At 48.5% G+C, this 25,967-nt stretch overlaps 1 protein-coding gene across 9 annotated transcripts in view; it reads left to right on the top strand.

Annotated features, from left to right (window-relative positions):
• The window catches only part of ADCK1 (aarF domain containing kinase 1), a 126,545-nt gene extending 101,427 nt beyond the window's left edge, over positions 1 to 25,118 (top strand). For 4 of the 9 annotated variants that reach the window (XM_003260819.2, XM_030803519.1, XM_030803518.1 and 1 more), the window contains 4 exons: positions 15,640 to 15,789; positions 16,948 to 17,145; positions 22,709 to 22,902; positions 24,386 to 25,118. In XM_003260819.2, coding sequence (XP_003260867.2) covers positions 15,640 to 15,789; positions 16,948 to 17,145; positions 22,709 to 22,902; positions 24,386 to 24,557 — 714 coding nt within the window. In that variant the 3' untranslated portion in view covers positions 24,558 to 25,118. Of the gene's footprint in view, positions 1 to 5,969; positions 6,061 to 15,639; positions 15,790 to 16,947; positions 17,146 to 22,708; positions 22,903 to 24,385 lie in introns of all 9 variants that reach the window. The other 5 variants (XM_030803517.1, XM_003260818.2, XM_030803521.1 and 2 more) reach the window with 3 other exon arrangements.
• The last annotated feature ends 849 nt before the right edge of the window (positions 25,119 to 25,967 follow it).

Raw genomic sequence — 25,967 nt, 5'->3', positions numbered from 1 at the left:
GCACAATCATAGCTCACTGTAATCTGGAACATCTGGGCTCAAGCAGTCCTCCCACTTTGGCCTTTCAAAGTGCTGGCATTACAGGTGTGAGCCATGTGGCGAGGCTCAACATTGATCATTTTAATAGTATCTGCTGTATGCTAGGTATGGGGGCTCACAGGGGGGACCAGACCCAGTCCCCAGAGCTTAAGGAGTGGGCAGAGGCCTGCTGAGCAGAGGTGGAGTAGCCGGCCTCCCTCTTGGCCTGGCTGCCCCATCCCCACCGACACTGCTGAGTTCCCTTCCGGGCCTCTTCTCCCTTGCTCTGGGAGGAGCCTCTATTGCTGTCTGGCAACAGAGTTAGACACACATCTAAATCCTTGCTGTATCTCAGGCAGTGAGAGGGTGTCAGCAGAACTCCAGGGAGAGTGAGGAAGAGGCACTGAGGCCTGCCACAGGTTGGCGTCCCCAGCAGGATGAGTAGGAATTTTCCAGGGAGTGGCTTTGCAAGAAGTGGAAGGGAATGGGTGAAGTTTGGCAGGGCTGGGGCAGCGTTCCTTGGGGTATGTGGGGAGATAAGGTAATGGTCTTGGGTGTGACCTTGAGGCACTGTGGAGTCACTTCAGGGTTTTGAGGAGTGCAGCGACATGTTCTGCACTCTGGGATGGAAGGAAGGAAAGGGGCCACGCCCAGTGGAGGTGAATGCTTTTTTGCTTTTTTTTCCGGGATGGAGTTTTGCTCTTGTTGCCCAGGCTGGAGTGCAATGGCGCGATCTTGGCTCACCGCAAACTCCGCCTCCTGGGTTCAAATGATTCTCCTGCCTCAGCCTCACAAGTAGCTGGGATTACAGGCATGTGCTACCATGCCTGGCTAATTTTGTGTTTTTAGTAGAGACAGGGTTTCTCCATGTTGGTCAGGCTGGTCTCGAACTCCTGACCTCAGGTGATCCGCCTGCCTCGATCTCCCAAAGTGCTGGGATTACAGGCTTGAGCCACCGCACCTGGCCGTGAATGCTCTTTTCTATTCCACTCCCCATGTCCACAGGCAGTGCACGAAGATGAGCGTGAGCATGTGGTCCCAGTGGGGAGATGTCCCACAGGAGAAAGCCATACCTTGGCTCAGCAGATGAGCCTAGGGGGATGGCAGGAGAGTGTGGTGGTTGCACAGGCCTCCTGGTGGACATGTGACCACTGCAAATGGGGTCACTACCTGCCTCCAAGAGGGGTTGTGAAGACTATGTGAGTTAGGGTGCAAGCAGTGCTGAGCACAGTGCCTGGCGTGTGGCTAGCGTTCCAGGAGAGTAGCTGGGTGGTGGTTGTTGATTTCCTTATATTATCTTTGGGCTCTGTTCTTTCTTTCTCCTTTTACCATTAGCGTTTATTGCATGCCTAACTCCCTGTGCCAGGCCCTTTTCTCCAGATAAACTTATGAGGGTGGTCTCATTGTCTCCATTTTGCAGACAAAGAATCAGAGACTCAGAGGGAGAAGGTCACATGGCTTAATAGAGGTGGGATTGAAAGCTGGGTCTCCCTGATTTCACTCTTCCTGTTAGGCCACAAAAGAGGGGCCGCATCAAAGTGCACAGAGCTGCTGCCAGGAGCATGGTGGGAACGTTTCACTGTGGCTAGCTCAGGCCTTCCAGGAAAGCTGTTGTCCCCTGACTTGGGGAACAGTGCTTCAATAACCCATTCAAGGGCCTTGGGGTATGTGTGGGGTACAGGCAGGCTACACCAAAACAGATACCACCCTGTTTTACCCAGGGCAGCTTTGCCAGTGCCTGAGCTGCCTATGGGGCTTTTCTGGAAGGGTTCTGCTGCTTGGAGGGAAAGGGATGAGAAAAAGAATTCATCCTTTTATTTTACAGATAGGGTGAAAAGTTCTGAGAGGAAGCAAATGTCTTTCCTGAGGTCACTTGGCCAGTAACACAAGCCGGGGCTTCTGACTCTGCTGCCTTCACTGGTGGCTTCTAGGGTGGTGTGTGGGAGGTGTTCAAGCAGAATAGTCTTTGGTTCCAGTGGCGAAGGGATTGGATGGGATGGGAGGCCACCTCTGGCCTTTCCTGAACGGCCTTATAGGGAAACAAGGTCTATCGCCTGCTGATCAGGAAATATCCCAGAGGCCTCACCCCTGCCAGGTTCCTGGCATTTACTTACTACCAGCTGTGGAGGCATTTTCATTCCAGCAGCACCCTCAAGTCCATTAATCTCTTTGGATCCAGTGAGCCCAGAGCCGTAGTGGCGTTTAATCAGAGGCAACGTTGATTTTCCAAACAAATGCGAACACAGAAAGGTGTGCTCTGGGTAGTTGTTTGCTTATGGCTGTGTGTGGTGCCTGGGCCAGAGGGGGCAGCTAGGCTGGAGCTGGGCAGTAGGAGCTGGGCAGGGCGTGCCCTCTGAGGCCTGGTCTCATCTGCTCTTGCCTCCCCGCTCTTTTGATACCTTGTAGATAAAGCCAGCGGTCTGTGCAGAGCAGATCCTTGGTAGACATCCTTAAATTAGTGAATGGGTGAACAAACCAGCCTCACACCCTAGATTGGCCTCTACTAGGCACGCCTAGGGGATAGTGTTGGTTGTTTTCTTGTGGACATGCAGAATGGGGCAAGCTGATATCAGAGTTATTTGGGGAAAAACAATAACTAATAATAATTATAAGCAACTAATATGTGCCAGGCATATGACGCACATAGTCTCTACTCATTACAGCCCTCCTGTGCAGTATATATTATTAACCCCATTTACAGATGAGAAAACAAATGCTCAGAGAGGTTAAACAACTTGCCCCATATCACACAGCTAGCAGAGGTAGAACCAGGGTTTGAACTCAGATCTGCATGACTCCAAAGTCCTTGCCCCTCTACCTTCTCCATTTCCCTGCCAGGGATCTATAAGTTGGTGCAAAGGTAATTGTGTGTTTTGTTTTTCATTTCGGGCCGTTGCAAAAACCACAATTCTTTTTGCACCAACACAATATCTTGGGCTGCTGGAACCTGGAGCCACTTGGTAACTAACTACTCAGAGGAGCTGGAGCACCGACCGAGAAGCATTGCTCTGCACCAAGGCAGTGTCTGAATGTGACACCTCTCTCTGGCTTACATCAAGGATCACTTCATAGAAACATTTTTCTGTTTTATCGTACCTATCTCTAAGTAAGTGATTTTGTGGGGACTGTGTGACTTAATGCACAAACAGTGCTTTGCACGGTACCTGGCATGTGCTAAGTAAGTGCCCCAAAATGATAGTGAGATGAATGTTGTTGTTGTCATTGGGCTGTTTTTTTCTCTTCTACCTCCCCAACTTTTTTTTTTTTAAACCATTAATGTTTACTGACTGCCTGGCTCTATGTACCAGGAGCTTTCTGCATTATCAACTTATGAGGGAGGTCTTATTGTCTCAGATTTGCAGATGAAGAATCAGAGACTCAGAGAGGGAAGATAACTTACCTGAGGTCACAAATTTTAATTGTATACCTCAGTAAGTTTCCATGTGGATATAATATGTAATCACTGTCCAGATAAAGTTACAAGTCATTTCTAGCTCCCTGGCAAGCTCTCTCATGTCCCTCCCAGAGCTAATGCTCTTCTGAGTTCTGCCACCATAGATGACCTGCACCCATTATTGAACTTCACATAAATGGAATCATACAGTTTTGGGATCTGATGTCTTTGTCATCAATGTGGGGCTCTTCTGGAATCTATTTTGTTTCATTGGTCTATCCTCGTAATGCCACACTATGTTAATTTCTTAATCCCCAGTCCCTGGCTTTTAGGCTTTGCATGACTTGGTAGCTCTTTGGCAGTCTGAGATGATGTTATTAAATACTTACTTCCGCAGAAACCCCCACAGTGGGCTATGGGCCACTATGGTGCTCTAAGTACTGTCATTTACCATCAGTGGTGTTGAGAGTAGATTAGGGACAGGCCTTACTCTGAATAAATTAATCTGTCATGTCTCTTACCAACCAACATCAAAGCCACGGCCTTGAAGACTACGGAGGAGTGTGTGTGTGTGTGTGTGTCTGTGTGTCTGTGTGTGTGTGTGTGTGTGTGTGATGAAAGATTCCACAATCCTGAAAGTTTCAGATAGACTCCTGAGGTTCTAAAGTCTCCCTAGGACTGTGGTGCTCAGGGAGCCAGCCCTGGAGTGACTCCCTCCTGAGGGCAGCCTGGCTATGAGCATTCCTTGGGGAGGGAGGTACAAGGGCTAGATAGGAGTGACAGGGGGCGAAAGTCTTACTCTGAATCCTAGGGTGTAGTGTGATTAGTGGCATCTTAGCTGCCATAAGCAGATGTCTATCCTGGAAGGTGGCTGTAGAAGGAACCCCTCTTGAGGTGGGTGGGGATGGCTCCAGAGCCCCCTAACCACTTGTTGTATCAGCCTCACTCCGCTTTGAAGAGGCCTCCTCACCCTATAGCATTCCAGTCCCACTCGGCCCAATAGACTTGGATGGGGAAACAACAGTTTAGCAGGCAAGAGGGATAGGTTCAATCTCTCTCCTGCTGGTAGCTTGCTGTGTAACCTTAGGCAAATCACATCCTCTCTCTGGTCCTCAGTATGCTTATTGAAGGTGTGGGACTAGCTAGGCTCTAACCAAGAACATTGATTCTTCAGCTTGGTGGGAGCTAAGACTTGTTCACCAACCATCTCTTTTAGAATCACTATAGGGGAAAAAAGGAATCACCAGGGGAGCTTAGTTAACAATGCAGATTCCTGGGCCCTACTCCAAACTCACTAATCCAAATCTAGGGTGGAAAGGATTGTAGAAGTTTGCAAGAATCTGCATTTCAACAAACTGTCCAGGCAGTTCAGACACTCACTGAAGTTCAGGACTCCCCATACTCAAACATGAAGCCAGGGGCCCAGGCCTTGCCAGGAGTGCCATCTGCGCTCACCCTGCTGATCTGCACCTCCAGGCCCGAGACAGCCCTGCCCAGGGGTGCCCACCTGCCAGCAAGCACGGGCCTCGGGAGCCAGCAGCCTGCAGGGGCCCTCATTTGTTTGTGTCTGTGAGCCCAGAAGCAGATATTACCAAGGGCCTGACCTGGTGATCATATTTGCCAGTCACTTTAAGAGCTGGCGACAATGACTGTCATTGATCTCATTAAAAGTAAAGGTCGTGCAGGAGTCCGCTTTCCTGGGCTGGATGGCGCCTCCCCAAGCCACAGAATGACTATTGATTGCCGGACCTTTATCGAAGGTTAATTGGATTTCAGTGAGTGTGTGTTTAAGATCCTGCCGAGGCTGAGGTTCAATGTAATTTGTGTGAAATTAGCCAAGAAAGAGGTGACAGAGACGGGAGTGTAGGGGCAGCAGGGACGGATGACTGGAGGTCTGGTGGGCAGACACTGCTGTCCGTGAAGATTGGGGTTTTAGAAGGGACACCAGCCTGACTGTCCCAGTGACGTGGGATCCAGGAGGCGAGAGTGCCAGAGCTCCTCAGTGGTCATTATGTGGACTTAGGTTCAGTCCAATGTCCTTGGGGTGGTGCTCCTGGTGTGTGGTGCAGCCTGCAGAGCCTGTCTGTTCCCAGAGCATCAGTCTCCATCTTCTGTCAGGGTCGGGTGGGGATCTGGGGGTTTAGCTGGTACTTTTAAAGTCTTTCAATTAATCTTTCTTTTTCAGAACCCCCAAATCTCATTTTCAGAGGTGCCAGGGTCCCTCAGTTTCTGAGCCTGCTTGAGGCTCAGCAGTAATCATTATAAAGTTCTCCTATTGCCAGCTTAGGGGTCCGTGTTTTCTAGCCTGCTGAGTCACTTCTCGGTAGCTCCCTGCAGCAAACACAATTTTGCTTATCTCACTTTGCCTTCTGTTGTTGCCTCTCTATTCTTTTCTTGTTGTGGTGGGGTCTTTGCCTTCTTTACTACTTTTAGAGTCACTTTAGTGGGGTTCATGAAGGAGTAGAGTCAGTGGCCTGGGTTCCACCTGCCATGCTTAGCCAGAAGCCCTTGCTATGCTTCTTCTAGTAGTTCTTAATTCCATTCTGTGTCATTGCAGGAGCAGTGAAAAGGTCTCACATTTGCTTTTAGCAAATGTTTTATTGAGCAGCTACCATGTGCAAGCACTGAGTGCACTTGCTATAATAGAGGTGTGAACAGAGTGTGGGAGAGGGTGGGGCTGGGTGAGGTTTTATAGAGGTTGGGTCCTGGGTAGGAAGAGCAGAGGGTTTCAAAGTTAGGGCTCCTGAGATTGTGTATTGGCTGGGTAAGCACATACAATCATTCTGTTTCAGTCATCAAACAATCCAGTGGGTTACTCTCTTGTATCCCACTTTACAAAAGGAAACTGGGGCTTCAAAAGGGTGAGTAGCTTCACTAAGGTGGCACAGCTTACAAGTAGCAGAGCCAGCACCTGCTGGGTAAGCACATCCTCTGAGTGTGAGTTTTCTCATCTATGCAGTTGGAGAGATAACATCACTTACTGCATAGGGTCATTGTGTGAACTTTGCAAACTGTGAAGTTTTGTAAAAACAATGTTACTGTTACTTATAATTCATGAGTTCATGGTTCACAGAGGCATGTCTTCCTCCATAGAATCTTTGAGAATCCTCTTTGCTCCCCTTCCTGCCCACTTACCTCTATTTTCTGAGTATAAAGACTTGGAGTTGGGTAATAGTCATCCATTAAGCATATGGTGAACCCCCCTCACCCCCACTGTAAAAGCCATGCTGAAGTTTCTACCTTTCCCCTTGTCACCACCTCCAGTTGAATAGGACATTTGCATTTTGGCTCAGTGTCATTTTTCCCCTGCTGGGCCTGTCTGGCTCTCTGGTAGAAGATGCCCAGACCAACATAGAGCAGCTGCGGAGGCATGAAGACGTTCTACCAAATTCGCCAGAAGAAAACATCTTCTTCCATGTCCATCTCTTCATAGCTTCTTGGACCAAATCTTTCAAAGAGCTTGGGGATATTAGAGGGGTCCAGGTGCATGAGATGAGTTCCTGGAAATTAATTTCCTCAACAGCAAAGGTGTCAGGAATGGGTAACTGTATTGCTGTGGAGTTGGCCTTCCTGGATTCAGGTGCTGGCTCTGCTACTTGTAAGCTGTGCCACCTTGGTGAAGCTACTCACCCTTTTGAAGCCCCAGTTTCCTTTTGTAAAGTGGGATACAAGAGAGTAACCCATTGGATTGTTTGATGACTGAAACAGAATGCTTGGTACGGTGCCGGGCCCAGCATATGTGCTCATCACATGTTGAATTATGCTGAATTCCACCCCTTGGAATTTTGTGGTGTGCTGTGGTGCTAGTAGTACATTATGTGCCAAAAGATGGGGGAAACATGTAGGGAAGACACCCTTTCCCCATTTTTCATATTGACCCAGGTAAGGTGGAAAGATAGGAAAGTATTTCTTCGGACTGAGTTGTTGTTCAAGGCCAGAGATGCCAGATGTCTCTGCTTTTCCTCCCTTTCTCTGTGTCTTCCCGTAGCCAAGGTCCCTAGGACCCCTCCCACCTGCTATGGTATCTGGGTAACTTTAATGAGTGTCTCTGGCCAGAGACTTGAGGAGGCTCTCTGGCCAGAGAGACTCATTAAATACCACATGCCATGCCTCTCTGTGATGTTCCTTTTCAATCCTAACTTAGAGAAGCTTTCACTAGGTGCCTAGAAGCTCCAAAATTAGAGGAACTTCCCATTTCCTGTGATTTTACTCAGCATCTCTTTGTATTTATTTATTTATTTTTATATACGTTTTCACTCTCACCCAGGCTGCAGTGCAGTGGCATGATCTCAGCTTACTGCAGCCTGGATCTCCCCAGGCTCAGGTGATCTTCCCACCCCAGCCTCTGGAGTAGCTGGAACTACAGGTGCACGCCACCATGCCTAGATAATTTTTGTATTTCTTATAGAGATGGGGTTTTGCTATGTTGCCCAGGCTGGTCTCGAACTCCTGGGCTCAAGCCATCTGACTGCCTCGGCCTCACAAAGCCCCTCTTCTTTTTTCCTCACTTTCTCTCCCGACACCATGTGTGGTCGAAGAGGTTCCCAGCACCTTTGTGCTTACAGACGCCACCTCAGCGTTTGTTAGTCCAAGATTGCCCCACCCATGGACAAGTTTGGACTCTATGCTGGGCAGCTGTTTTTAATCTGAGGCTTACAAATCCCAAAGGGGGTTCCTGGGGACAGGGGTGGAGATTATGGTAAAATGCTCTAGGGCCAGCACCAGTGGCTCATACCTGTAATCCCAGTGCTTTGGACAGGGCTGAAGTGGGAGGATCACTTGAGGCCAGGAGTTTGAGACCATCCCATCCTGGGCAACATAGTGAGACCTTGTCTCTACAAAAAAGTAAATTAGCTGGGCATGGTGGCACATGCATGTAATCCCAGTTTTTCTGGAGGATGAGGTGGGAGGATCATTTGAACCCAGGTGTTCGAGGCTGCAATGAGCCATGATGGTGCCACTGCACTTGAGCCTGGGCTACAGAGTGAGACCCTGTATTTTTTTTTTTTTTTTAAAAGCTCTAGGTCTGGTCTAGTCTTTCAAGCTGTTATGCCTCAAAAAGCCTGGGCAGAAACTGGAGGAAAGGCAGAGAGAGTTTGAATGATTAACCTCCTTATAGTTAATATCAAGCCACTCATGTGATTATCAATATCCTGTAACACCAACCCCCTGTTTCCTTCAGAGATCTTGGCCTTTCTCTTAAGACGCCCCCCAGGAACATAAATAGATTTTCTCTTGAGGGTGGGAGTAAATTAATCCATGTAATTATAGAATAATTAAAGTACTTTTAGCCAATTCAAGTTTTGAGAAAAGTCCAAAAATAACTCATTGATTTAAATATTATTTACTAAATTAATTCTCTACTCAGTCTTCTTATAGATTCCTGGTTTTTTCCCCCTCCCTGCTGTTAGAGAATAAAGGCATTGCATAATAACTGAAATCATTTATTGTGAATGGCACATTCTTTTTATGTGGAACAATTAAAAGATTTCTCATTGACTTTTTTTTTCTAAATGGCACTGTACTGTAGCTTTAGTTAACAGTGTGGTTTTGGTTAGCTGACAGTCCTGGATTTCCCACTGAGACTCTTTTTTTCAAAATGGAACATTTTGCCGGCTTCTGGGGTTGGAGTGGGGTGGTGTTCAGACGTCTTTGGTGCAGTCTCTGTCTCCAGGAGGAGCTTCCCTGTGAGTGGAGAGGCAGGATAACAGGGCGATTGAGGCCTGTTCTCTGGAGCCAGTGCTCCTAGGTTTAGACTAACTGCCGACCAAGTGACCAAACTTTCTATTTTGTGTCCTGATTCCTTCACCTCTTTACTGCAGAAGATGGCAGTGAGTGCTGACTCTGTTAGTGTAAAGTGCCTGGCACGGTGCCTGGTATAGTGTGTTAGCCATCATTATTTGTCATGCTGGACCCCTGTCAACTTCAGTAGGGATGGCACCAGGTTCAAGAGGCCAAAGAAGAGATGGTGAATGAAACATAGACTTAAACAAATGGTTTATATGGGGGAACTTACAAGACAGGTCAGTGGCAGCAGGCTGGACAGGAAAACCACCACCACTTGTAAAAAGCATGCAGTTCATATCGTACTTTCACTTAGTACCCTGTCCTCAGCAACCTCCACCTAGCAACCCATATTTCTGAAGTTAAGTCAGGTGTGTCTGCCGTAATTGTCTGCTTACGTTAAGTTATTACTGTCAGATGTGTCTATCATGCCCCGTTCTAAAAAGATGGTGCGTCCTGTCATTATGCAGATGCCACCGTTCACAGGGCATGGGGCAGTGTTAGGGACACAATGATCCGTTCTTAAGCAAGACACATAATGTATTATAGAAGGGAGAGAGGGTCGTGTGCCCAGTAGTGGCCTTAGGTTGCTCCTCAATTCCTCTGAGTAGGAGGGGGCTGGCTTCCCTCTTCTGGGAAATTCAGTTCCTAGAAAGACTAACACACTCTAAGAGATGTTATCCAACACTGAGAAATAAGGCCAGGAGAGTGTGGCGTGACATTCTTGGGCATTGTTCAACCAGCTCCCTAGAGGATTTATTTTAATATCTAGGGAAAGGTACTTTTGTTTGACTTTGCTATTGACAATTAATTAAAGGCACAGACTGGTCATACATCAACTTGAAGAGCTTATCCAGTAGAGACACAAATAATTTCTGTCTAGTATAAAAGATAACCTCAAAGGTTGTGACTTTTTTTTATGCCTCATAGAACAGTAACCTGTTTTTTAGCTAATCCAGAAACCTTAGTCTCTTATTCCTGTTTAAATGCCCATAAACACCTACTTCCTCAAAATTCTCTTTGAACCAGCTCTACCATCTTACTTGCCCCCTTATTTATTTATTTTATTTTATTTATTTATTTATTTATTTTTGAGATGGAGTTTCACTCTTGTTGCCCAGGCTGGAGTGCAATGGTGTGATCTTGGCTCACTGAAACCTCCATCTCCTCGGTTCAAGCAATTCTCCTCGGCCTCCCAAAGTGCTGGGATTACAGGCGTGAGCCACCGTGCCAGGCCTCAATGTGTAGTCTTTTATTCCTCACCCTTCTCCCCAAGTCCCCAAAGTTCATTGTATCATTCTTATGCCTTTGCGTCCTCATAGATTAGCTACCACTTGTAAGTGGAAACATACGATACTTGTTTTTCCAGTCCTGAGTTACTTCACTTAGAATAGTGGTCTCCAATTCCATCTACGTTGCTGCAAATGCCATTATTTCATTCCTTTTTATGGCTGAGTGGTACTCCATGGTGTATGTATACCACGTTTTCTTTATCTATCTGTTGGTTGATGGGCATTTAGGCTGGTTCCATATTTTTGCAGTTGTGAATTGTGCTGCTATAAACATGCGTGTGTAAGTGTCTTTTTCATATAATGACTTCTTTTCCTCTGGATAGACACCCAGTAGTGGATTACTGGATCCAATGGTAGTTCTACATTTAGTTCTTTAAGGAATCTCCACACTGTTTCCCATAGTTGTTGTACTAGTTTACATTCCCACCAGCAGTGTAAAAGTGTTACCTTTTCACCACATCCATGCCAATATCTATTATTTTTGATTTTTTGATTATGGCCATTCTTTCAGGAGTAAGGTGGTATTGCATTGTGGTTTTGATTTGCATTTCCCTGATCATTAGTGATGCTGAGCATTTTTTCATATGTTTGTTGGCCATTTGTATATCTTCTTTTGAGAATTTTCTATTCATGTCCTTAGCCCACTTTTTGATGGGATTCTTTGTTCTTTTCTTGCTGATTTGTTTGAGTTCCTTGTAGGTTCTGGATATTAGTCTTTTGTTCAATGCATAGCTGTGAATATTTTCTCCTACTCTATGGATTCCTTCCACCCTGTGGATTGTCTGTTTACCCTGCTGATTATTTCTTTTGCTGTGCAGAAGCTTTTTAGTTTAAGTCCCGTCTACGTATCTTTGTTTTTGTTGCATTTGCTTTTGGGTTCTTGGTAATGAAATCTTTGCTTAAGCCAATGTCTAGAAGAGTTTTTCTGATGTTATCTTCTAGATTTTTTATGGTTTCAGGTCTTAGATTTAAGTCTTTGATCCATTTTGAGTTGATTTTTTATAAGGTGAGAGGTGAGGATCCAGTTTCATTCTTCTGTATGTGGCTAGCCAATTATCCCAGCACCATTTGTTGAACAGGGTGTCGTTTTCCACTTTGTTTTTGTTTGCTTTGTTGAAGATCAGTTGGCTGTAATAATTTGGCTTTATTTCTTGGTTCTCTATTCTGTTCCATTGGTCTACGTGCTTATTTTTATACCAGTACCATGCTGTTTTGGTAACTATAGCTCTGTAGTATAGTTTGAAGTTGGGTAATGTGATGCCTCCAGATTTGTTCTTTTTGCTTAGTCTTACTTTGGCTATGTGGACTTGCCCCCTTATTAATGAGTTAAAAAAATCTTTGACACATGTTCATTCTGTATTTATTTAGTTTTATTTTTTATTTATGTATTTAGAGAGAGGGTCTCACTGTATCACCCAGGCTGGAGTACAGTGGTGCCATCATAGCTCACTGCAGCCTCGAACTCCTGGGCTCAAGTGATCCTTCTGCCTTAGCCTCCCAAGTAGATAGAACCATGTGCGTGCTCCACCACACTTGGCTGAATTTTTAATTTTCTGTATAGATGGGGTCTTGGTATGTTGCCCAGGCTGGTCCAAAACTCCTGTCCTCAAGCAGTCATCCCTTCTGAGCCTCCCAAAGTGTTGGGATTATAGGTGTGGGCCACTGTGCCTGGCATACATTCTGTATTTATATGAGCCGTGCTTTAAACTTTGAAAATTAGGCTTTGAGGGTGATAGTGGGTATGTATGTTTTCTAAGTTAAAAATGATAGGCCGGGCACGGTGGCTCATGCCTGTAATCCCAGCGCTTTGGGAGGCTGAGGAGGGCAGATCAAGAGGTCAGTCAGGGAGATCGAGACCATCCTGGCTAACACGGTGAAACCCCGTCTCTACTAAAAATACAAAAAATTAGCCGGGCATGGTGGCAGGCACCTGTAGTCCCAGCTACTCGGGAGGCTGAGGCAGGAGAATGGCGTGAACCTGGGAGGCGGAGCTTGCAGTGAGTCGAGATCAGGCCACTGAATTCCAGCCTGGGTGACAGAGCGAGACTCCGTCTCAAAAAAAAAAAAAAAAAAAAAAAAAAAGATAAGCTACTGCATGAAAAACAAACTGTGGTGTGTGTCTTATAGTGTGTAAAGTGCTTTCTCATTGTGATCCTATTTTGACATTGAATCTCAAGGTTGCTCTGTGAGCAAGTAGAGCAGGTGGGGTTCGTCCCACGTAGCTGCTAAGGGAACTTGGACCCAGACTGAGAAGAGAGGTGCCTTATCCCCAGATCTCCCATGCCCAGAGTGACAGAACCATGCCATTGGCAGGGACTCCCCCTCCTGTCTCTGTCTATGCTGGTGAAATCTGGTTAAAACAAACATTAGGAACAGCCCCAGATGGAAAGATACGAGGTGGAGGCAGGTGGATTGGGGGTGTTGAGATGGAGCGGGCCACTCTGGTGGCTCTTCTCATGTGGATATGAGCAGCAATTGGCAGCCCCCACCCTTCCCAACCCCACCAGCAGCAGCTCACTCCTCAGAGTCAAGGGCTCCAATCCTGAGCCCCCAGACCCTTAGGGGCCATCTTTCAATGTAGTAATAGGGGGCCCAGAGCGATTAGCAATATTTCAGAAAGCTTAAGGGAGATCATACATCTCCCCATGACAGGCCTGCCCAGACTAAATGAAATGTCATTTCTCTCCTTTTTTGGCTGGAATTCTGTCAGCTCAGTCTGGCTGCACTGCTTATCTTGGGCTGATCAGGAGCCCTGATTGGACCTTATATGCGTCCTTGACAAATAAAAATGAGTGATTACTTAATAAATGCAATTGGTTTGGCAGATACAGCCTTTCAAAGCATGGCTCCATGAAGCTCCAGAGAGCCTCACAGAAGAGGTTCTTGGTGGCATCAAGGTGAGGACTGACTTGCTGGCCCACCCAGGACCAGCCCTGGCTGGGGGCCCCCTCTCCAAGGAAGCAGACAGTGGTGGCCCTGGGGCATCTGGCATCTCAGCCTGAGTCTGAGAACTTGACCTGGGGCAAAGTCCTGCTCCTAAGGCCAACAGACACTGAGTACTGGGATGTCTGTTTCACCCCAGGAAAATGGCAGGAGCTGGAGGGCTGGCGTGGTAGCGGGCATAGTGTCTTACATCTCTTCACCTCTTAAAAACGTACAATAAAAGCTAGTCTGCTCACCTTCCAGGGGTGTTATGAGGAATCGGGGGCGCTTATGAGAGTCACCAGGGCACAGCACCGTGGCATTCTCATTTACCTTCCCAGTGACCCCTGAGAGTGGGACTATTATTATTTCCATTATACTGAAGCTGAGGGCATAAGCAACTTGTTTAAGGTCACAACGCTCAATTGAAAAGTGCAAAAGTGGGTGCAAGCCAGCGTAGAATAGCAGTTACTGGAAGGCTGCGGGGTCAGCTGGTGTGAATCTTGGCTCGACCCTTTTCTAGCCATGAGTAAGTTAAACCTTGATGAATCAGTTTCTCATCTGCAAATGAGGATCATAATTGTCCCTACCTTTGGGAGGCTAATAAGGATGTCAGCTGGTTGTTACTAAAGTAGGGTCATTCTTGATGATTTAATTTGGGGCAAATTATAATTGATTGGGATTCAGAAGAGATTAATGGGGTTAGAATAAACATCGAGGCAGGAACCACAGCATCTTAGGAAAACAGAGATGAGGGTCTCACTCATGTTGAACGCAGAGTCATAGTCACGTGTTTGCCACTGTTACAAGCAAGTGGATGCATAATAGAGCCAGTCTGTGGTCCATAAATTATACCTCGACAAAGCTGTTTAATAAAGCAGAGTGAGTCCCTGCTATCTTCGGAGTTTATGATAGTGGGATAGATGGTCATTAATCAAATAATCACACAAATAGTGAGCTAGTGCCCTGAAAGAAAAGGCCTTTGAGAACGTATGGCGAGACAACCTCATTTTGCCTTGGAGGCCGGGGAGGGCTTCCTCAGAGAGGTGATGCTGACCTGGGATGGGAAGGAAGAGAGAGGGTAAGCCAGGTGAAGGGGAGATGGCAGGAATGCTCCTGGCAGCAGGAATAGCATGTGCAAAGGCCCTGAGGCCACAAAGCACAGGGATTGCTGGGGAAGAGAAAGAGTGAATATGGCTGGAATGTCAGTGTGGTGTAAGATGAGACCAGGCAGGAGGCAGGGCCTGGTCAGGTAGGACTTTGCAGGCTGGGGGAAAGAGGAGAATTTTTAAGATCCCAATCCTGTGTTCCCCACACGTGGGCCCCAGCTCCTCTCCCCTCTGACCAGGTTAGGTTTGTTAATGACCATGGGATCTAGCCGAGGCCAAGAGGGTTGCCTAGGGCAGCTTGTGTCCTGGGGTGTCAGCTTTCTGGGTCGAGCATCTCTTTGTCCCCTGGAAACCTGTCAACAGACCCTCTATGGGCCCAGGTCTGGCTTTATTCAGCAGCTGTTCCTTAGCTGGGAAGAGGCTTTTAGCTTTAATAAAAAAGGGACTAGAGATAAGAAGCCTGCCTCGTCAGGGAGAGCAGCAGTGACAGGATGATTTAAACGGCTTCTCTAGTGTCATTTCTTCTGTGCAGACATCATAAATCAGATTAGCATTGGGCTCTGGCAGGGAGGGGAGCAGGGAGAGGGGAGACAGGCCTGTGACTCTGGGTCCACCTGGCACAGGCCTGGAGCAGGTGGGGCAGCCCCAGAGGAGGCAGTGGGGTCACCTGCTCCTGATCCTCAGCCCCCTACCCTGTTCTTTGGAGAAGGGGTGAGTGGAATGTCTCCCCCAGCCCAGCTTTTCAGCCCATTCTCAGCTTTGGGGGAAAAATGGAGAAGGACTGATAAAAGGGCATGGAGGAGAGAAATGGGGGACAAGTGGAGGGGTGGGTGTGGGAGGTGGAGAGTGCAATTCTCCTACCTAATCACATGTTCACATCACCTCGAACTTTAAAAAATACAGGTGCCACCCACATGGTTTCATGATTCTAAGGTGCAGCTAAAGAAATCTTAAACTCAAAAAGTATATCATCTCAAACAATCACTCCCACCACAACTGCTCCGGCCCACCGATTTTCTCTGGCCTCCCCTTAAAAGTGACCACATTGAGAGACCAGATAGAAGTCCCTGAGATAGATGTGAGTGGAGAGGGGATCCCACCTGCCCCCCTTCTCTTTCAGATCTCACGCCACCTGGGCAAGATGTATAGTGAGATGATCTTCGTCAATGGCTTCGTGCACTGCGATCCCCACCCCGGCAATGTACTGGTGCGGAAGCACCCCGGCACAGGAAAGGCGGAGATTGTCCTGTTGGACCATGGGCTTTACCAGGTAGAAGAGGCCTTTGTTACCCAGCCCCGGGGCCTCTGGGGTTAGAGTCTGCCGACCACTCTAATTAGCTGCAGAACCGGGAGGGAGATAGCAAGGGTAGCTGGAAAGGACCCTGCTCTCTCCCTTGGAGCTGTCATTTTGTGCAAGTCACTGTCACAGAGCTCTCAGAGCTTCAGCTTCCTCCTCATGAAGGTGAGGGTGACGGTACCCCCTTTATAGGCTATTGTGAGGAGTAGATGGAAATAGGCTTGTATGTTAGATTGTACTTTCCCATGGAGACCCAGGCCAGCAAGCATCCTCAGAAGTGAGCTGTCCTCTGCATGAGCTGGGACTTTATGGGGAAGGAGTAACTACATGTTCAGGCCTAGTGAGGATATACTACCCAGCGGGAAAGGGGGCAGGCAGCCAATGGGGGGCTGGAGGGCCTCAGACTGTGTCCTCAGGATGCAGATCTGGTTCAAAGGAACCAGGAGCTCCTACTTGGAGGATGGGAAATTCACTACCAATCTGGGCCCCAGGGGATTCTGCTCCTTCTCTCAGCGACCTGATCCCACAGCCCAGAATCTTGGCCTCTTCTGAAAGGCTTAACGAAGTAGAATGCGTTAGATTAGGGTAGGCTGTCTGTTTTCACATGTGGCACCAGAATGATGGCCCAGATACAGCAGAAGCTTAATTGCTTGCTCACATGCCAGTCCTGGATGGGTGGAGGAGACTGCCAGGCTCTGCCTCCCAAGCCTCACCAGAGGTGATGGTGCTGGCAGCTGGCAGCGGGGTGAGGGCTTGGAGGAGCGTGCAGGGGAAAGTTTCTGTGGGCCAGACCTGGAAGTGGAGCTTCTGCCACATTCCGTCAGTCGGGCTCATGCTGAGGACCACATCTAACTTTGAGGGAGGCTGAGAAAGGAGCCTGTACCTGGGAAGAGGAGGAGAATGTTGACTTGGCTGGGCAGTTAATAGTCACTGCCACTCAGGGTCAAGGCTTGTTAAAGAGTCACTTGGAACTTGAGCCTTCAGGGATGGCAGAGCTCTGGGGGAGAAGCAGATGCCGTGAGAAGGTGCAGTCCTCACCGTCGTCTTTTGCAATGGTTGACATCAGCCAGGGACTTGGGCCTTTGGTGGGGAGACAAGGCTCAAGTCCCACGACTGCCGCTTCCACCCTAGGTGCTCACGGAAGAATTCCGCCTGAATTACTGCCACCTCTGGCAGTCTCTGATCTGGACTGACATGAAGAGAGTGAAGGAGTACAGCCAGCGCCTGGGAGCCGGGGATCTCTACCCCTTGTTTGCCTGCATGCTGACGGCACGGTCATGGGACTCGGTCAACAGAGGCATCAGCCAAGCTCCCGTCACTGCCACTGAGGTAGGGGACCCCTCCAGGCCCTGCCTCTTCCTAAATGCAGAAGGCAGGGCTAGAGGTGGCCTGTGGACCCCTTCCAAGTAGGGTCTAAGAGTCTAGACTGGTGGGCTCTGTGTTGGGGGAGGGGAAGAATTGGAGCTATATTGGACAAGAAGAGAAAGACAAGGAGAAATAATGCCCTGGATGGAAGGAGGGAAAGGGGGTGATACCTCCCTAGCTCCCCTCCAAGCCTTATCAGTCTGGAGGAAACAGGGGCACATTAACCATAATAACTCAGACTTCTGTAGCTTTAGCTCTGACCTGCTCACACTAGATTCCAGGCCTTCCCCAAGTCCTCCCACAAGACCTCTGGGAATCCTTAGGGACTATCTCTTAAATAAATCTGGCAGTACTTCTGCTGTGTCCTGCCTGGCACTGTCTCCCATCACATGGCTCCTCTAAGGCACCAAGCTGAGAGAGCCCTTCACTTCTCAGGTGGCATTCAAGCAGGGGTGCTCATCTCGTCTGCAGACTTTTTTTTTTTTTAATGAGACGGCGTCTCACTCTGTCGCCCAGGCTGGAGTGCAGTGGCATGATATCAGCTCACTGCAACCTCTGCCTCCCAGGTTCAAGCGATTCTCCTGTCTCAGCCTCCCAAGTAGCTGGGACTACAGGTGCATGTCAGCATGCCTGGCTAATTTTTGTGTTTTTAGTAGAGACAGGGTTTCGCCATGTTGGCAAGGCTAAAGCAGCTTTTTTTGTGGTCATTATTTGTAGCTCATTTCTCCATTTCACCTAGACAAGAGTCTCATGGAGTCTGGGCTAGGAGACACATCGGGAGCACCTCCATCCAGTACTCAGACCCATCTCTGCTTGCACGACAGAGGCTTATGGGGGCGAGATCATTCCTCCTGGCTCAGGGTGGGCTCCCTTCCATGAGGCTTTTCCAGCCTCCGGGAATTGGCTGCTGTCTTCACAGCCTATTAATTTGCCAGACCCACTTAGAATTGCCTGAATCCACGTGGGGGATGGCCTTGGGCTCCAGCTGAGGCCCCTGCTCACCATCAGGGAAGGGTTCTGCCTGTGCAGTCAGAAAGCCCTGGGCTCCAGCACCTCCTCTTCGTTACAGTGTGACCTTGGGTGGTCCTCATCACCTCTTTGAGCCTCAGGGTAAGCTGCTTACCCTGTAAGCTGCTTTGTGATAGGCAGCTTTGGGAATGGCTAGATCCAGATTCTCAAATGATGTCATCAAAGAGGCCATCCGTCCCCATCTCTCGGTTCCACTTTCCTCCAAGTTGACATCCTTCTCCAGCAAGCTTGGTGGCAAAAATGACCACCAACTGCTCTCGGCTTCTACAGCCTTGAAGCCTGTCATCTCAAAGGAAGAGAGACAATTTTCCTCTTTTGTAAAATAGGATGATAAGGATAATTTCTGTTTTATTTATAGTGCGTGTAAAGTGCCTACCCATAGTTCCTGAAGTTTGTTCATTTGACAAACATTTGTTTTTGTTGGGCTGTGGGTACCAGCTAAGGATCCCACGATGAACAGGCAGACAGGCCTTCTGTGTAATTTACACTTTGGTTGAGGAAGACAGATAGTAAACAAGTGAACAAACAGGTGAATGGAATAATTGCAGGTTGTCAGTGCCCTGGACAAAACAAGTAGGGTCCTGTGAGTAAGGGGGCGGGGCAGCACTCAGAGAAGACCTGGCTTGAGGAGGTGACATTTCAGCTGAGGCTCAAAGGACAAGAAGGGCACCAGTTCCAGGAAGAATTTGAAGGACACATTCCAGGCACACTCAAGCCAAGGGGAAAGAAAGCGTTTGGTGTGGCCCAGAGCGTGGTGAGGAGGACAGTAGGATGAGAAGACAGAGGAGCCGTGGGCAGGAAGATCATCACGCAGGGTCTTAAAAGCCACAGGAAGATGTTCCAATTAATTCTCAGCACAACACAGAGCCCTTGATAGGCTCTGAGCAGGAGAGGGAGATGCCCAGCCTTGCTCTTTTTAAGTATCTCTCTCGAGTGGGGTGAGATGAGTGGTGGTGATCATTTAGGAGTCTGGGCTAGGATTCCAGGTTGAGAGATGACAGGGCCTCAGGCTACACTGGTGGCAACAGAGATAGAGAGAGACAGTGGAGCCAAGCTGTGTTTTGGAAGTAAGATTGAGTTTCTGTAGGATTGGATGTGGAGAGGAGGGAAAGGGCAGGGCCAAAGCTGCATCATAGTTTTTTGGGATGAGTTTTATGGTGGGGGATGGTGCTATTTCCTGTCATAGGGAAGACTGGGAAGGACATATTTGGGGTGGGGTAGTCAACGGTTCTCTTGAGCAGGTAGAGATGTCATGGGCAGCTAAGACTGGAGTTCACAGAAGAGGTCTAGATTTAAAATACAAATTTAAGAGTCTTCAGGGTAAGGTGATATTTAAAACCTCAGACCTGGATGAGGTCACATGGCATGTACTAGGTTCTCAATATATTTGTTTTTATTAACTAAGATAGAATTTTGTTTTTGCATTTTTTTTTTTTTTTTTTTTTTTGAGACAGAGTCTCTGTCTGTCGTCCAGGCTGGAGTGCAGTGGCACAATCTTGGCTCACTGCAACCTCCGCCTCCCAGGTTCAAGCCATTCTCCTGCCTCAGCCTCCCGAGTAGCTGGGATTACAGGCATGTGCCACCACACCAGGCTAGTTTTTGTATATTTAGTAGAGACAGGGTTTCGCCATGTTGGCCAGGATGGTCTCAATCTCCTGACCTTGTGATCCACCCATCTCGGCCTCCCAAAGTGCTGGGATTACAAGCATGAGCCACGGTGCCCAGCCTGTTTTTGCATTCTTATTCATTGATAAAGACTCAGTTTAAATGCCAGTCCTTTGAAAAAGTCTCGTCTCTTCCAGAAAGCCTGTTCTTATCACCTTTGCCAAAAGTCACCCCTTAATACTTGTATCACTAACAAGGCAAGTACACCATGCCCCTTGTAGTTATTTGTCTGCACGCCTTAATTCTCCAACTATGTGGTAAGCACTTGGAAGGCAAAGGCCCCGTCTTGTACATCTTTTTATAAGGTCCCTGCCATCCTGGGACTGGGTCTGGTAGAGGGGCATTTGTGAACGTTCTGGAGACACTTACTCCATTTGCTCACTTTGGACAACCCAGATAGATCATAAAGTTAGTTACTCCAGGTTCGCCTGGTCTCAGGGATCCACAGGCTCGGTCTTTCTGAGCCCTGCTCTCCTTGAGGATTAGGGGAACCTCCAACACTGTATGAAGGAGAATGTTTTCCCCAACTAACCGTGGCTTAAACATAAGGAATTTGTTCTCTCTCTTACAAGAAGCCTGGAGATGGGTGGGTTAGCTCAGTGGATCAACAAATTCAGGTCCCTCGGCTAACTTGTGATCCTCTGGGCTTTCCATCACAATTTCAAGATGACTGTGGTGGTTCCAAGCTTTACATCTTCATTCAGTGGTGGCTAGAGGCAGGAATAAGGCACTGTGTCTCCTTATACCATTTAAGAGCAAGAAAACCTTCCCTAGAAGTGTTGGCTTCCCTCCAGCAGCCTCCTCTTGCCTCATTGGCTGAAGCAGGTCACGTGTCCATGCCTAAACCAGTCATGTGGCAAGGGGCTGAGAGCTCAGAGCCAGCCCTGGCTGAACTCAATCCAGATTCCCTGCTGGGGCCAGGGAGGGGCTGCACCTCCCTACGGAGCATGACCCAAGGGATCAAGTGAACAAATTTTTTTTTTTTTTCTTTTTTTGAGACAGAGTCTCACTCTGTTGCCTAGGCCAGAGTGCAGTGGTGTGATCTCAGCTCACCACAACTTCTGCCTTCCGGGTTCCAAGCAGTTCTCCTGCCTCAGCCTCCTGAGTAGCTGGGACTACAGGTGTGCGCCACCATGCCTGGCTAACTTTTGTATTTTTAGTAGAGATGGGATTTCACTATGTTGGCCAGGCTAGTCTCGAGCTTCTGACCTCGTGATCTGCCTGTCTTGGCCTCCCAAAGTGCTAGGATTACAGGCGTGAGCCTGGGTTCTTTTAATAAAGGAGATTGGGGTAAAGACTCAGGTAGACACCCAACAGGGTCTACTGCAGACACCCACCATCAGGATGTGTCTTAGCTGGAGACTCTGCCTGCTCTGAGAGCTGTCCCCAGTAGTAGCCTGGGTGACTGAAGGAGCTGAGAGGCTGTTGCCAGGCCAGTCCTGACCGTGCTGAGACGGGGGTCCCTGTGGTGAGCAGGGGACTTGTAGCTGTGGCCACAGGCACCTCTTGAGGTCTGGCTTTGTGCTGAGATGTTCCACTCTGATAGCTCCTGCCTGAGAGGCAGTTCAAGACATTTCAAGTTTTGCAGTGACTCTGTTCTCAGCAGCCCACACGTGCTCCTGAAAGGATGGAGAGCCCTGCTGCTTCGGAGAGGAGTGGGGTGGTAAAGCCTTTCAGCAGCACCCCGGTCTCCTCATTATGACTTGGCACTGATTGCTTCCTCAGACCTTATCTCTGGTGACCCTCCCAAGTGCTGCTGGGAGGTGGGCACAGAGGGTATTGGCATTCCCAATTTTTGAGTGAGGACACTAAGTTGAAAGAGATTAGAGAACTTACCCAGAGTCGTGGAGTCCTGTGGTGAGGTGAGGAGGTGTGGTATTGCCAGATGGTGAGAGCACAGGCTCGGGAGCTGGACTGCCTGGGTTCACGTCCCATCTCACCACTTACTAGCACTTAACTTCTCAATGCCTGTGTTTTCTCATCTTAAATGAGGATAATACACCGATAGGGTTGTTGTGAGGATTAAATCAATTAATCATGCCAACATTGTCAAAGTGCCTGGCTTCTTTAGTAAATGCTCAATATATGGTGCTTATTGTCACCATCATCATCATCATATCTATGGAGACTGAAAAGGCATCAGAACCACCTTATATTTAGGATTTGGCTGGGGACAGTTATCTGCCTAGAGCTGTGAAGAGTGTAGGGACAAGGATTGTGGGGAGGCCAGACCCCAAACTTAAAGACCGGGTAGGTCAAGGGCTGTGGTTATGACCAGCATGAAGGGCTAATCCTGGATCCTAGGCCAGGGCATCAGACCTTGGGCCACAGGTGGGATGAGACTGGCTCCTGTGCGAGGATAGTGGTAAGCAATGGAGTGTGAGCAGCGGCATGGTCTGCCAGGGTGCAGGCTATTGGGCAGGACTTTGGAGTTGGGTTGAAGTCAGGTCAGCCTGAGCTAGGCTTGGAGGGGTAGGAGACCAGACTCAGCTGGTACTGGCTTCTGGGGGTCCTTCCAGACCTGATCTAAAATTGCGGCCAGTGAAGAAGCCTTGGAGAATAACCTGGTCTCTCTCAATGTATCCTGTGTCACATCCAACGCTTTCCTAGAAGTTTGGCTGAGACATCCCCTTCCGGGTTTGTCAGGCTATACAGTGGCTTGTGCTAGACTTCCCTATGGGGAGTGCTCCTAGCAGTGCCAAGACAGCGGTGCCTGAAGCTCCTTCCTGGGGCTTCTTTGCAGCCATCTGGTCACAGCCTGCCAGACCCCTGCCACCCCTGGCCCCACTGCCCATACCAACCATCTGTTTCTGTTGCCCCATTGCTGCCTCAGGACTTAGAGATTCGCAACAACGCGGCCAACTACCTCCCCCAGATCAGCCGTCTCCTCAACCACGTGCCGCGCCAGATGCTGCTCATCTTGAAGACCAACGACCTGCTGCGTGGCATTGAGGCTGCACTGGGCACCCGCGCCAGCGCCAGCTCCTTTCTCAACATGTCACGTTGCTGCATCAGAGCGCTAGCTGAGTGAGTGTGGGCTCCTCCCTCTCCTCCCCTCCTAGCCCCCTGGCCTGCCCCAGGGGTCCTGCTTTTGCTGCCACCTTTCCCCACCAGTCTACAGGGCCCTGCCTGAGCTTCAAATCTCCAGATCTCCCTGCAGGAAAAGTTAAAGTTTGAAAAGTATCCCAAGTTTGAGGTCAGGAAGCCCTGATGTGTGTCTCTCCACTAATTGGTCCTGGGACTTGTCAGCCAGGCCAGTGCTGTTTGTCCTGTAGGTGAGACTGTGACTCAGGTTCTCTTGATCTCAGATCTTTTTATTTATTTATTTATTTATTTATTTAATTTATCTTCTTTTTTGAGACAGAGTCTGACTCTCTCCCCCAGGCTGGAGTACAGTGGTGTGGTCTCGGCTCACTGCAACCTTCATCTCCCGAATTCAAGCGATTCTCCTGCCTCAGTCTCCTGAGTAGCTAGAATTACAGGTGCCCACCACCATGCCCAGCTAATTTTTATATTTTTAGTAGATATGGGGTTTCACCATGTTGGCCAGGCTGGTCTTGAACTCCTGACCTCGAGTGATCCACCTGCCTTGGCCTCCCAAAGTCCTGGGATTACAGGCATGAGCCACCATGTCCGGCCTCAGATCTTTTTAGATGCCTCAGCACCTTTGGGCATTAATGAGGAAGAGAAGTGTGCTTCCTCAGGGAGCTAGTTCCAGAGGAAAGAGGGTTTCAGGCTCTATTACTGAGTGTGACGAATACGTCGGAAGGGCCATGCTCTGGATGATTGTTCTCACTCAAGAGAGGAAGCCTAGATGATGCTCAATTTCTAGCCCTTCCATGCTGGGAATGGACCATTCTGGGAGCCTATCTGGTGAAGGGAGATTTGACCACATATATCACGTACCCATTATCAAATATTGAATTAGTTTACAGCATAATATACTGCACACTGAAAGGGCCAACTTTGATTTATTCTTCCTCTGAGAGTTCAGGAAATGAAGTCTTGAATAGGTCATCATCATAAACACCAGTTTTCATCATGTCCTTTTGTTGGTGCAGAAGGGATTGAGCCGGGCTGAATTCATAATGGCCTTAGCCTCCCAGGACCACCTGACCAGGTTTCCAAGTGATTCTTATCCTTAGAAAGTTTGGAAAGGCTTTGACTATTTTTGGGTTTGGGGGATTCTTGGTTGGCATACATTTACTATGCTTTTGGAGAAAGAAACTTTGGAATGTTCTACCCAATGGGTTTATTAGACCATTGATGCCCTGTGAAACAACTGCTTTTGTTTATTCCACTTATTTGAAAAACTCCTTTGAAATATTTGATTTCCTCTGGCTCCTGATTGGGTAGTGGTATAGTATGATCCTGTATCCAAGAGTAGTCCCTAGGGGCAGGGAGCTGGTGAGTTGGCCAAAGCCACCATCTTTAGTTTTTCTAAATGATACAGAGCTAATGTTTCTTGCCTCTTTATCTCTTTTCTCCTTTTTTCTTTCCCTTCTTCCAGGCACAAGAAGAAGAATACCTGTTCATTCTTCAGAAGGACCCAGATCTCTTTCAGCAAGGCCTTCAACTTATGGCAGATCAACCTCCATGAGCTCATCCTGCGTGTGAAGGGGTCGAAGCTGGCCGACCGGGTCCTGGCCCTAATATGCTGGCTGTTTCCTGCTCCACTCTGAGTGGAATTGCTCTCCTTGCCCCATTCTGGTGTCTTTCCACTCCTCAGCCCCTCATCTTGCCTCCACCCAGCTGCTCCATTTTTACCACATCGTGGCCCGCAGCCCCAGAGTCACTGTCCATGTCACCATCCTCCTTCTTTGGAATCCTCTGCACACTCTGTGGCCCTTGTCTCAGGGCCCACAAGCTGAACTGTGGCATAGCTCTCTCTTCTTGTCCAAGAAGACTCAGCAGCCTACATTCCCATTCCTGGTATGTGCCATTGGGTTGGATGTCCCCACTACTTCCGTTAACCCTTCCCATTGTCAAGATGTGCCACCGGTGCCACTGGGGGGCACACTGAACTTGTAGGGAGTGTGATTTTGTTGGAGGTGAACATGGTCTCTGAACTTGACAGAGGACACCTTCCCTTTCCTTGCCATGTCACCCTCCAGAGGAAGTCACACCTCAGCGAGGTGGTTTGGCATCTGGGGCCGACTCCATTACAGCCATGAGCTCACTGCTGTCAGTGACCTTTGGTGTTTTCTGTACTGTGTTTCAATAAAAACTCCTTCAAGGTTGCAGGGTTTGTCCATCATAACTCACTGGCCTCTCACCTGACCCCAGGCACATGCCCTTCCAGAGTGTGCTCATGGTCCTCACCAAGGGCTTATGGTTCCTCTTGGTTGCTGCTTCCTCAGGGTTTCCCAGGGAGATGCAGGGAACAGAAGGCCAGGGGCTGTTTGGTGGGATTTTTCTTCTAGGTTGGGAGTTCACCTACAATGCCCATTAGGTCAGAGTGGACCTGAATTGAGTATTGGTGTGATCTTCTGCTTGGCTTCTTGCTCTTGTAATCCTTCCAACCTGTGGGGCCACTTCCACTGTGGGGCCACTTCCTGCTTCTTGGGGGTTTCTCTCACCTTCCAAGACTCAGACTGTGGTTGGAGGAGTTAAGAAGCCCAAGGCCGGGAACTCAGAGGCTCAGCTAAAACCTTGGACCTTGTTTTTCTGTGACCTGGGCGCCAACCTTGTTCTACTGTTTCCTGACTTATCCCTTTGGTTCTCATTCAGTGGCCCCAGTTTTAGGCCTGGAATTCTACTTGTCTCCCCCCAGTCCTTCTGGAGACCTTCGTCCTCTTGCTGAAACCTCCGTCACTGTGGCTAGGTTTTCACTGGGAAACTTCTGTGTTTCTACCCCATTGCTTGCTGCCAGCACTGCCTCTCCCCCCAGCCTGGTTGTCTGCTTCTGTTTCTTGGACATCCCTAAGCTCCTGCTCTAATTCCCATGTCTTTGTCTTTGGCAGGTCCTACTGTCTGCTTTCATGGACAGTAATTGTATTTGAGTCTCTCTGATCTTACTTCACCCAATTCACAAGGGCAGAAAAAATCCTGAATTTGAGCCTAATTTTCTGTACTCTTTATTCATAGTACAG

Source organism: Nomascus leucogenys, chromosome 22a (assembly GCF_006542625.1).
Source record: "Nomascus leucogenys isolate Asia chromosome 22a, Asia_NLE_v1, whole genome shotgun sequence".
NCBI classification, from domain to species: Eukaryota; Metazoa; Chordata; class Mammalia; order Primates; family Hylobatidae; genus Nomascus; species Nomascus leucogenys.
This window is presented reverse-complemented; position numbering and strand designations above follow the sequence as displayed.